Source organism: Mus musculus, chromosome 8, assembly GCF_000001635.26.
Source record: "Mus musculus strain C57BL/6J chromosome 8, GRCm38.p6 C57BL/6J".
In the NCBI taxonomy this organism is placed as follows: Eukaryota; Metazoa; Chordata; class Mammalia; order Rodentia; family Muridae; genus Mus; species Mus musculus.
In genome coordinates, this window is record NC_000074.6 from 110594064 (window position 1) to 110607090 (window position 13027).

General features: G+C 46.3%; 1 protein-coding gene across 11 annotated transcripts in view; it reads left to right on the forward strand.

Moving 5' to 3' along the window:
- Hydin (HYDIN, axonemal central pair apparatus protein) overlaps positions 1-13027 on the forward strand; it is a 343286-nt gene that overhangs the window by 327096 nt on the left and 3163 nt on the right. For all 11 annotated transcript variants that reach the window (XM_030243552.1, NM_172916.2, XM_030243556.1 and 8 more), the window contains 6 exons: positions 1155-1432; positions 3724-3943; positions 4896-5108; positions 6179-6342; positions 7175-7325; positions 9099-9329. In XM_030243552.1, coding sequence (XP_030099412.1) covers positions 1155-1432; positions 3724-3943; positions 4896-5108; positions 6179-6342; positions 7175-7325; positions 9099-9329 — 1257 coding nt within the window. The remainder of the gene's footprint in view (positions 1-1154; positions 1433-3723; positions 3944-4895; positions 5109-6178; positions 6343-7174; positions 7326-9098; positions 9330-13027) is intronic.

Sequence of the window (13027 nt, forward strand, 5' to 3'; positions counted from 1 at the left end):
CCGACCATATGAGTGTGTGCTTTCTGGGTCTCTTTATCGGGGGTGGGAAGAGTTTTTTATTTGATGTGTATGCATGTACCTCTGTCAGACACCTTTACCCTCAGATGCCTGTTATCAGATTGCCCCTTAGAGAGTAACCCCGGTTGTTACGGTGACCTGTCTTGAGCCATTCTCCTCAGGGTACCTTGAGCCACTGTCCTCAGGCTAGCTCCCAAAGTCACCACATTCAGGAAACCCCCCGGGACTGCTTTTCTGTTCCCGATTTCCCCAGTGCTTCCTCTCTATCACTCATATTTCTCACTAGCAAACAAAATAGTGGTTTCATTATGACTTTTTATACAAATTTGTGTGTGTGTGTGTGTGTGAGAGAGAGAGAGAGAGAGAGAGAGAGAGAGAGACTGTGCCTTGTTCTTATTCCCCATCTCCAATTGCCCTCGTCTGTCCCCATTCACCCACTCCTGCTCTTCCCGTCCCCTCCCCAGAGAGTCTCCCCTCTGCTTTCTCCTCATGCCCATGTGTGTGCATATGTGTATATTACATATTAAATTTAGATGAGAAAAAGCATGCAATAGTTGAATTTCTTTCTTCCCATTATCCTGCCTTATTCCCCATCCCTACTCCTTAGACCTCTACATCATGGCACATAGGCCTCCTGCTCCTTGTATAGCACACATACACATACATACATACATACATACATACATACATACAAATTGAGACTCTGCATATGAGAGGAAGTATGATTCTTGTCTGTCTGTGTCTGGCTTAATTCACTTAACTCAATGCTCTCCCGCCAGCGAGCACTTCTTGAGAAAGACTGGATTGATGTTTCTTGTTTCATGTTTCCTGCTGCTGTTTTGTCTCCCGCGGAAGGAGGAGGAGGGAATAAATGCCCACGAAGAGCTGAAAAGCGGGACAGGACAGGAAATTAACATTTGCTGGATCCCTGTCCTATGCCACATATTTTATACACATGATCCTGCCCTTCACTGAGTCAAGGGGATGGTTTGAGCCACTTATTAAAGATGACCCAGCTGGTAACATACGAGATTTGACCCCTGGGCTGAGACAGTCTCAGCAGCAGGGCCTCAGGCTGCTGAGGTCCGAGAAACCTGCCTGCTATCAGCTTCTGAGCCAGTTATCTTTCTGACCAGGTCATCACCTTGGAGCCCTTCCACACGATCACCATGAAGCCTAAAGAAGTCTGTAAACTAGAGATTACCTTTGCCCCCAAGAAGCGAGTCCCTCCTTTCTCTGAGGAAGTCTTCATGGAATGGATGGGGCTCCTGCGTCCTCTCTTCCTCCTCAGTGGCTGTTGTCAGGCCCTGGAGATTTCCCTGGACCAAGAGCATCTTCCCTTTGGCCCCGTTGTGTATCAAACTCAAGCCACGCGGCGCATTCTCATAATGAACACAGGCGACGTGGGTGCAAGGTAGGACCAGCAAGGGTGTCTCCAATCAGATGCTGTAGCAGACAGCTGCATCTCCTCACCTCATATGAAACATCACAGTGTCAGCTACTACCATGATGACATGAAAAAGAATATTGGTGTGTGCCTAGTATATGCCCATTACACAGCTCATCCAACTTGATCTCTCAACAATAACTCTAGACAGCTAATACTATAATATAATCTCTGTGATTGATTGTGAGATAATGAGGCAGGAGGATTTTAAAATGCATAGTGATACACCCTGTCTTTAAATAAAAAAATAAAAATAAATAAAAAGAGCTAAGGCCGAGCATAGTGGTGATACAAATTATATAATTCCAGTGCTTGGGGACTGGAAAGTGGAAGCAGAGGGGGGATTAAGAATTCATGCTCTGGCTCTGTATGTTCAAGGCCAGGTCAGTCAGGACTATAGGAAACCTTGTTAAAGGGGATGGGGGCTGCTGGGGATGTTGCTCAGTGGTAGAGCAATTGGGTAGCATGTACAAGGCTCTGAGTTTAATTCCAAGCATCGCAGAGAGAGTGGGGGAGAGGAGAGGAGAGGAGAGAAGAGGGAGGGATGGGGGAAGGAGAGGGAGAAAGAGAGAGGGAAAATACGGACAAAGTGTACTCCCCAGGCATCATTCCTATCAGATAGAATTAGAAAGAAAAAAAATACCAGTAAGCCAATTCTCAATCTGTTTTAATATAAATGCCATATAGAAAGATAGAGTAGGGCTCAAGAGATGGCTCAGCAGTTAAAAGCACTGACTGTGCCGGGCGTGGTGGTGCACGCCTTTAATCCTAGCACTCGGGAGGCAGAGGCAGGTGGATTTCTGAGTTCGAGGCCAGCCTGGTCTACAAAGTGAGTTCCAGGGCAGCCAGGGCTATACAGAGAAACCCTGTCTTGAAAAACCAAAAAAAAAAAAAGCACTGACTGCTCTTCCAGAGGTCCTTGAAAAATTATTGAGTAACTTTCCCCCAAAACCACACACGAGGCAACAAGGAAGTATGGATGCAAGGTTGGGCAGCTTACACGGGACCAACCCCGTCTCTAGGAGAGGTGCTTTAGCCGCCTCACTTCACAGGTGTAGTGAGATCCTCACAGAAGAGGCTCAGAGATTCCACAGCCAAGAAATACAAAGACAGTTCCAGAACCCAGGCTCTCTCCTCTTGCTGCTCATGAATCAACATGGCTGACCAGGCTACACATTGCACACCCCAGGGCTCCTCACCATACAGACTCGGTGTTACAGCACCAAGAGGGTTATTAATTATACGGTAGCGCTGTTTTGGAAATCCGAGTGTGTGCCGATCATCCTCGGCCTTCTACCCATACCAAGGGCCTAACCACAGGGATGGCCCCGTGGAGCCGTCAAGATCCCAGTGCCACCTAACAGGCCTAACTCTCACCTGAAGGGCGGGCCACCACCCTCCAGGATCTAAACAGGCAGTGCAAAGTCATAGTTAAGGCTGTCATCTGGAAAGACTGTGGTCCCTAATCCAGTCACTTGCTAGCTATACAATCTTGGGAACACATGTATAGTATGTGTTCATATATACATTCCCTAGCTTGTCACCTATGGATGATACATGCAGTCACTTCTCCCCATCCCTCCCCCACCCCCGCCCTTGTCTTAGTCAGGATTTGTATTGCTGCATGAAACATCATGACCAAGAAGCAAGTTGGGGAGGAAAGGGTTTATTCAGCTTACACTTCCACATTGCTGTTCATCATCAAAGGAAGTCAGGACTAGAACTCAAGCAGGTCAGGAAACAGGGGCTGATGCAGAGGCCATGGAGGGATGTTACTGACTGGCTTGCTTCTGTATAGAACCAGCCCAGAGATGGCACCACCCACAATGGGTCCTCCCAACCCTGATCACTAATTGAGAAGGTGCCTTACAGCTGGATCTCAGGGAGGCATTTCCTCAAGGGAGGCTCCTTTCTCTGTGATGACTACAGCCTGTGTCAAGTTGACACAAAACCAGCCAGTCCACCACTGTTCAACTCTAAGAGGTTCTGGAACAGAAACTCCTTCCCCAGAGAGTGATCTAGGCTCTCTAACTCACCTCTGCTCGGACAGAACTTCCTCCTCCTACAGCCTATGGAGTAGTCAAAGCAGGGACTGTCTTGTCAAAAGTCCCAGTGAGGTTTTTGATTTGTTTTTGTTTTGTTGGTCTTCTGTTAGTTTTTGTTGTGTTGGTTTTTGTTGTGTTGGTTGGTTTGGGTTTTGCATACCCTTAGAATATTAACACACTCCCTCTCTTGTCTTCTTTTCCCTTGAAAAAAAGGTTTAAATGGGATGTCAAGAAACTCAAGCCCCACTTCTCCATTAGCCCCGAAGAAGGCTACATCATCTCAGGCACAGAGGTGGCTCTAGAAGTAACATACCACCCCACTGAGATAGGGAAGGAGAGTCTCTATAAAAACATTCTCTGCTTCATCCAAGGAGGAAATCCTCTGTGCCTCACCCTGTCTGGAACCTGTGTGGGACCACCTGTGGTAAAAGAGGCAAGTAGGCATTGCATGGAGATGGACCAAAGGCAGGTGGTGAGCCCAACAAGAGAATTCAGTCTCAACACCCACATCAAACCTTCGGTCCTGCTCCTCCCTGCCACAGGGATTTGCATAGACCATGCCCACTACTTGAATAATCTTTCTTCCCTCTTGGTTTACTTAATCCATGTTCTTTCTTCAACTTTTGATTCAAGCGCTATATCCTCCAGGAGGCTGTGTAGATCAAATTCTGTGGTAAGAGCTGTTAGCACAGACTGGAGCATAGCTCAGTCAGCGAGTGCTGGGCCATATGAGCATTCTTTTCCTCCTCGTGGGGCAGGAAGACTTTGAGCCTTGAGTAGAGGGATGACAATGTTTGATTTGCGCTTCAGTAGAATCAAACAAGATGTTAACAGGTGTCTGCAGAAGAGAGACCAATTAGAAATACTACCCCTAGATGAGGGGAGACATGGCAGTGACTTGGATAGCAGGGGAGAGCAGGAGGTGACTATTGTACAGCTGATGAGTTCAGCTGGGCTGGCTGGCCAAGGGGTTTCAGGGACCCACCTGTCTTCATCCCCACCGTGCTGGAGTTGCAGACATACGCCCTGCCACACTGGGCACGCCTGGGTGCTAGGTTGAACTCAGGTCCTCATCTCTGCACTGAAGCGATTTGACTGACATGGTGTCTGTAACCACTACACAATGCTGTGTATAGTTGTGTGCAGCTATAGGGAAAAGGGAAGTCATGACATTTGCAGGAAAATGTATGCAACTCCACCCGAAATAAGAAATGAAATACCTAGGAAATATTTTCGGCTGAATAGGGGGGAGAGAGATTGTGCATTGGAATTCACTATGGGAAACACTTGAAACCTCTACACACATAAACACACACACACACACACACACTCTGTAGCTCCAGACCCAAAGATGACATGGGAGGTGATTTTCCTGCTTCCTCCAGGTGGTGAATTTCAACTGCCAAGTGCGCTCCAGGCACACACAGACCATCCTGCTCTCAAACCGTTCCAACCAGACCTGGAACCTGCACCCCATTTTTGAGGGTGAGCACTGGGAGGGGCCCGAGTTCATCACCTTGGAGGCCCATCAGCAAAACAAGCCCTATGAGATCACCTACAAGCCCCGAACCATGAATCTGGAGAATCGCAAGCACCAGGTAAACTGAGGCCTCCCTGCCTGCTTTCTTAGCATAGGGGAAGCAAGGAGCTGGGTGGACAGTGGCTAAAAGACCATTTTAGAGCTCAGAGTTAAACGAATACCCAAGTAAGGAGTGGGTATCTAGATCATGGGATGATAATAATCATGGATGATAGGGAACCATAACAGTTGGCAGGCAGTAGCTTGCCCCCTTGCCTACATTTCTCTTAGAATCCTGGGGCACGGCTATGAAAGGAAGCCCTAGGACTAAACCCCGAGCAGTTCCTATTCAGTTTACGTGCATCAGTGGCATAATGGCAACTGTAATAAAAATCAGAAGAGAGTCAGGGAGATGGCTCAGCCCATAAATGTGTCCACCACCAAGCCTTACCACCAAGGGTCATTCCTCAAGACCAACATGTTATAAGGAGAGAACTTATGACTCTCATAAGTTGTTCTCTGATTTCCATATATGCAATGTCATATGTGTGCATATAATGAATGAACGAACAAATGAATGAAAATGTAATTTAAGAGCTGGAAAGATAGCTCAACAGTTAAGAGTACTTGCTATTCTTACAGAAGACCTGAGTTCAGCTCCCAATACCTATGCTGAGAGGCTCATAGCCATCTGTAATTCCAGTTTCAGCGGGGATCCAATGCCCTCCCTCTCTGGCCTCTATAGGCCCTACACACCTATGTATACATCCACACACAGACACAAAAATAAAAATGAATCTTTTCAAAATCTAATTTTAAAATTCAGAAAAGGAAAGAAGCCAGTCTTTGCTCTGAGCAGCAAATGGTATTCTCTTCAGTCTTCACTATGTGTCCAATACAGCAAGCTTCGGTTTCTGTGAGAGACGCTGTCTTAAAGGAATAACATGGGAAACAATCTAGGAAGACAGTGTCGTCCTCTGGACTCCCATGGTTATACACAGGTGCACTCATCTACATATGCAACACACACACACACAAACCAAAAGGTAAAGTAGAAGTGTTAGGCTTACTTTTCTTCTCTAGGCCAGGCAGATGTCTATTAATAAAGGGTCTACTATGTCATTCTTATTTGTCACTTCTTCTTCCAAGGGCACTCTCTTTTTCCCACTCCCCGATGGGACTGGCTGGCTATATGCCCTGCACGGGACTGCCGAACTCCCCAAAGCTGTTGCCAATATCTACCGTGAGGTTCCATGTAAGACTCCCTATACCGAGCTCCTGCCAATCAGCAACTGGCTGAACAAGCCCCAGAGGTGAGAGTGTGGGGTGAGCAGTGAGGGGGTGAGGGAGCAGATGACTTCCACCATCCAGCTTGGTCCTTCACCTACAGAGAATGTCAGATTTAGGGGGAGTCAGAAACACAGTCCTCAATAAAGCCAGTGTCTCATGAACACGCAGGCCTTGCCTTCTTGCTCAATGTTGATTCTTACAGATCCTACATCTTACAGATCCTAGAGCACTGCCTCACACAAAATACATGCCCCATAATAGTTCTGATGGTCCTAACAGCCAACACCTTTGTTGTTGTTGAGTGTCTTATAGCCCGAACTACTAGCCAGAGAAGAGGGTCCCTCAAAGTGTGCTGACAGTAGGAGATAGAAAGGAATACAGGGACTGAAAGAGATCACGGGCAAGTAGCCTCATCCTTTCCTTCCAAAGAGAGGTGACTAGAAGTGCGTCTCCCTCGAGGCCACCTGCTTGGCATAGTAGACAGAGCTCAGACCTAAGTCTGCACCCTGGTTTTGCCAGGAGCTACGCATGTCGTCCGAGTGCGTTATCTTCCTTCTTTGAGCCTCTCTTTCCTCTCCCATAAAGCAGAGGTGTTGATGAAGCAAACCTCCTCTGGACATTGTGTCAGCTGAATATCTGTAAATAACAGAGAGAGGGGCTGCTGGGTACCGGGCTCGATAAATGGCAGTTGCTGTCATTCTTAGTGACAGATCAAAGACTGGAACCACAGACCCACACAATCTTCATGAAAGGAAAAGTAGACACAGCCCCTTTCCCTCCCATCTTTCGACAGTTTCGCTGTCTCTCAGTGTCTCTTGTTTCTCATTGCCTCTCTTCTCTCCTGTACTGCTCCAGATTCCGGGTCATTGTGGAAATATTGAAACCAGAGAAGACAGACCTAAGTGTCACCCTGAAGGGCCTTGATTACATTGATGTTCTGTCTGGCTCCAAGAAAGACTACAAGCTGAACTTCTTTTCCTACAAGGAGGGACTGTACACTGCAAAGGTATTGCCACGTCCAAGGCGCCTCCCCAAAACACGGAAGTTTGGTCCTGGGATGTTAGAGAACAGCAGATGCTGTCCTCCAGGCATGGTGCCTGTGCCCCATAGGGTTCACTATGTTCTATGTTGCCTAATCCAGTCATTTATTTAGGTATCCATTGAGCACATAGCCATGTTCAGTGCTATGTGCTAGCAATACAGCAATGGCCAAAGCCAAGCTCTGTTTTCAAGAAGCACAGTCTAGTGGAGGAGACAGGCTTCATTCTATCAATGTGTAACTTTCTAATCAGAGAAGTGCTTTGAAGCAGGGAAGTGTATATAGATTCATAGATCACAGGAGTCAGGCCTGGAGGCTTGAGTGTTTGTTTGTTTGTTTGTTTGTTTGTTTGTTTATACGTAGTTTTTAAAACTATTATTAGTGATGGAATCACAAAGTGAAAGATTTTAAAGTATACACTTAAAGCCTTTAAAAGAGTGTATGTAAGGGGGCTGGTGAAATGGCTCAGTGGGTAAGAGCACTGACTGCTCCCCCAAAGGTCCTGAGTTCAAATTCCAGCAACCACATGGTGGCTCACAACCACCCATAATGAGATCTGACGCCCTCTTCTGGTGCATCTGAAGTCAGCTACAGTGTACTTATGTATAATAATAAATAAATCTTTTTAAAAGAGAGAGAGAGAGAAAGAAAGAGAGAGAGAGAGAGAATGTAAAAGCCAGGCTGTATAAATAAAATTGCCACCTAGTAATAATAAGATTGATGATTCAATGTGTTAAAAAGAGCAAAAGCTTGAGTAGACTCTTCTTTACAAAATCAACAGCATAAAATCCAGGCATGGTGTCACATACCTGAAATCCCAGCACTTAGGAGGTAGAGGCAGGAGGAGTAGGCATTTGGGGTCTGCCTCTGGAGTTGGGTACTAACCTGAGCTATATGAGACCCCATCTCAAAAGAAATGTGTTTGAAGTTTCTATTTATGAATGGCCAACAAGCACACAGGCCCAGCTTCCCCTCTCTCCAGGGAAAAGGAATCTTGGCAGATGACCAGAGTCAGCCATAGGGGGAGAGGGCTGCGTAGAGCAGTCACAGGTGAGCCCGGACATCTCTCCATGCAGGATACTTCTTTGGACACGTGACCTTGGCCGAGACACTAAGCTTTGCTACGCTTCCATTCCCACGTCTATAAGGGGCAATGGCGTTGCAGATGCATTGTGGGATCGTGTGTAGCTGGGCAAGCACTAATCCCCCAGCAAGCACCAGATGCTGTCTGTCAGTGACGTCATTCTCACTGACAGCTCTGGGCGCAACAGCAATAGGCGTGAAGCCCACCCCAGCTTGAAGGGCTGAGGTCTTGCTTGTTCTTTGGGGTTGCCTTGCTGCCCCTACTGGCAAAATGCTAACAATGGGCCAAGCTGCTCCAAAGGGTCTTCTAAAGCCGGGCGTGGTGGTGCATGCCTTTAATCCCAGCACTTGGGAGGCAGAGGCAGGCAGATTTCTGAGTTCGGGGCCAGGCTGGTCTACAGAGTGAGTTCCAGGACAGCCAGGCCAACACAGAGAAACCCTGTCTCGAGGAAAAGAAAAAAAAAAAAAAGCCAGACTACAGACCCTAAAGAGAAAGAATGCCTGGCAGGGATCAAACTGGCAGGTCATGCCACACCCTACCTTACATCATGTGCCCAGCAAGGCTCCCAGGCAGCAGGGGAGCCTGGGTATGGACAGAGAACCCTAGACTAACCTCTGCTCTCCCCCTGCTTCTTCCCACTCACCCTGTGAACGCAGGTGATCTTCCGGAACGAGGTGACCAACGAGTTCTTATACTATACTGTGAGCTTCAGGGTCACCCCTTCTGGCATTATAAAAACCATCCAGATGACAAGCCCAGTCCGCCAGAGTGTATCAGCCTCCATCAAGTTGGAGAACCCCCTGCCCTACTCAGTGACCTTTTCAACAGAATGCAAGTTGAGTGACATTAGCCTGCCTTCCCAGTTCGCTGTGCCTCCAAACTCTGAGGTAGGCCCTGGCTGCCAGGGGACCCTTAAGGGCTATGACAGAGGCTTCTACCCATGGAGCCTCTGGATCTGTGTTCTGCCTAGCTTAAGTGTGGGCCAGCCCTGGTAGAAAGCAAGAAGAATGGCAAGGGACAGGCAGCCTTGTGTTCCTTTCTTCTGTAGCCAAAGTCTTCATGTGAACTAGGGACATGTGGCTTTGGTGTGGACAGGTACAATGGACTTGTATAAAATGACTCTGTCTATTGATTGTTCACCTTGTTCAAACCAAAGGGAAAACATCTTTTTTGCTAATTATAAAAGTAGCACAGAGCTAGAAGTGGACCTTAGTGGCTGGGCACTTGCCCAGCATGCACAGAGTATCCTGAGTTCGATCCCCAGTTCACACACACACACATACAAAGGAGCATGGATCTTAGTGTGCAAAGAAAAACAAGGTGTGAAAAGTATCAGGATAAAATACACACACACATATAAACACGCATACATATACATACATTAACATACACATACATATACATACTTTATACACATGTACCATATACACATATTTATATGCATGCATGCAAATGTACACACACATACATATATACACATGCCCATGCATATACACATGCACCACACACATCTTTATATGTGCACACATGTACACACACATAAATACATATACATACACATATGCACACATATATACATGTGCCCATGCATACACACATGCACCATACACATCTTTATATGTGCATACATGCACACACACATAAATACATATACATACACATATACACACACATATATATGCCCACTCATATATACATGTAGCACAAACATATTTATATGCACACATACATATGCATGCTTCTATACTTGTTGCTGTACTTGCTTATTCACAGAATGTTCTGGAGAGGCACACAAAACCTCTGACTGTGGTTAGGAGAACATGAGCCGGGAGAAAATGGACTTTCCTATCAGTTTATCATTCCAAAATTCACTGTCTAAATGTTATTGAAATCCCTGCTCTAACGTCCCTCCTCAGCTCTTGTCCGGCTCTGCCTTGTCCCCTTCACTACTCCAGCCTCTTCCTTTGCCTCCAGGATTTAACTTAGTTTCCTTTGCACACCTGCCCATTGTCAGTGGGGTTTAATCTGTCCTTTGTCTCCTGTGTCTTTGGTGTGATCCAGTAAGCTCTACTCAGAGATTTCTCTCCAGCTGGGCTGTTTCAGAAGTAGGATCCAGCCATTGGTCAGTTCTTGTCCATGGTGTTTTGCTTTAAGTTGGGTTTGGGTTGGCTTCTCTGAGGCAGTGTCTCCCTGGGTCACCCAGGATGGCCTCAAACTCATGATCTTCCTATTTTTGTCCTAGCCTCTCAGTTTTTGAGTAATCAAATGTTCTCTACTGCCCCCACTAGGCTAATTCTATGACTGCACCTCAGAGTCAAACAAACCAGTCCTCCAGCTTCCCCTGCCTTTGTCAGATTATCCCACCAAGGTTTCCAGGTCACGTGGATCCCCTCAGTTAAGGGGTGAGCTGGGTTCTCTGGCTCTCAGTGTTGATGATCCCAACCAAGCAGGAGCTAGAATGACACCAGGTTCATGTCATTTGGCTCTCCCAACGTTTGAGTCTGAAGTTGCCTTTACTCTCTGTTTCATTATAGACGTTAGCTTGCTCTTGTTATTCTGAGCCTACTTGATCTCCCATCTCTGGGAATAGGGAATTGATGTGTCTTATGCACATCAGCTTAGAGAAGGGCTTGTTGACAGCAAGTAAAGCTGCAGCCACTGAGTTAACTCTCGTTAACTCTCGTGATGGCTTATACTCTTATTACTATTCAGGATTATGTCAGCTATTCTTGACTCTTTATTTCTATGCAAATCTTGAGGCCAAGTTGCTCAGAAAAAAATAAAGGCAAAGAAAAGAACTCAGGGATTTTTTAATGGAATTCCATCGAACCTACAGATCATCCTAAGAATCACTTATCTGTTGTCTGGTGATCCATAACAAATTACTCTCCAATTTAGCATCTTGTCAGGCAGCAAGCGTTTGCTCCCTGCACGGTGGCAGCCTGGCTGGGTGGTCTTTGCTCAGGGGTCTCTCAGGAGGCTAGAGTCAGGCAGTCATCCAAATATCTAGTCTCCCCACACCAGACACTAGATAATCTGCTTCCAGACTGGGACTTGTGGTTTCTGGGAAGGCTTTTAGCTCCCTGTGGGCAGTTGGCTAGGGCCTCAATTAGTCATCATGTGGACCTCTTCTTAGAGCCTTTTCCAACATGGCCTACTTCCCAAGAGTGAAAGATGTGAGGGAAAGGACGAGCCTGCAAGAGAGAACAGAGTAGACAAGACAGAAGCTTGCAGGCATGCTCCTTCCCTGCCTATTCTCAAGAGTGACAAAGTGCTTCTGCTTTATCTCTACCCAGCCCTGGCCTGGAATTTCTTTAAGGAGGAAAACAATTAGAAGCTCTGGGGTTTCCACCCCAAGCCTTGTGCATTCCTGGAAAGCTTTGTCCTACTGAACTACAGACCCGTTTCCCCATCGCACCTCACCCCTGCTTTTTTGAGCCAGGGTCTCTCTAAGTTGCTTAGGCTGCCCTGGAACTCACTGTCTAACCTAGGCGGGTTTTGATCTTGTGCTCCTCCTATCTCAGGCTCTCAGGTAGCCAGAGCAAAGAAAGTTTGACTATGCTCTTTGCTCAGGCATGCCAGGGTAAACTATATTTGTTTTTTTTTTGTTGTTGTTGGTTTTTTTTTTTTTGCATTTGTCTATTTCACGTCCCTTTGTATTATAAAATTATTTCTGTATTATGTTCTTTTTGATAAACATCTATGGCTTTAGTGATACCCCTTTCATTCTGATTTTTTTTCAGTAAGAGTTGTTTTTCTTTCTTAATTATTTTAATGATGCGCACATTCGTGTCTGCATGTGGGCATGTGCACAGAAGTACAGGTGCCTGAAAAGGTTAGAGCTGTTGGATCCCTAAGGAGATAAGAGCCACCTGACGTGGGTTCTGAGACTTGAACCCTGGTCCTCTGGACAAACAGTTTGCATTCTGAACTGATGAGCCCTCTCCCCAGCCTGTGTTTGTTTTGTGTTTTTTTTTCAATAGCTACTCACAGCAAAACATTTCAAGCTTTAGAGAAGTATATAAAATAGAAAGTTTAAAGTCCTATACAATTTCCCCCAAATGTAACACCAAAACCAGCTCTTCTAACAGACTCTTTTCTACAAGCAGACAACAAAAATGGGCCAGCAAAGTGGCTCAGTTGGTAGAAGCTCTTACACACGGGCCTGACAACTTGAGTTTTGGTCCTTGGATCCCAGGATCAAACCAGCAGAGAATCAGTTCTGCACATGTGCACACAAACAGTAAATTAATTTTGAATCAGTTAGTGTGAGCTTTATATTCATTTTTTTTCAGACCTCCTGTCTTTTTAGGGTCTTACTGCTGTGAACAGACACCATAACCAAGGTAACTCTTACAAGGACAACATTTAATTGAGGCTGACTTACAGGTTCAGTCCATTATCATCAAGGCAGGAGCATAGCATCATTCAGGCAGGCATGGTGTGAGATGAGCTAAGTTCTACATCTTCACCTGAAGGCTACTAGCAGAACACTGGCTTCCAGGCAGCTAGGATAAGGGTCTTAAAGGCCATGCCCACAGTGACACACCCACCCCAGTAAGGCCTCACCCACTCCAACAAGACC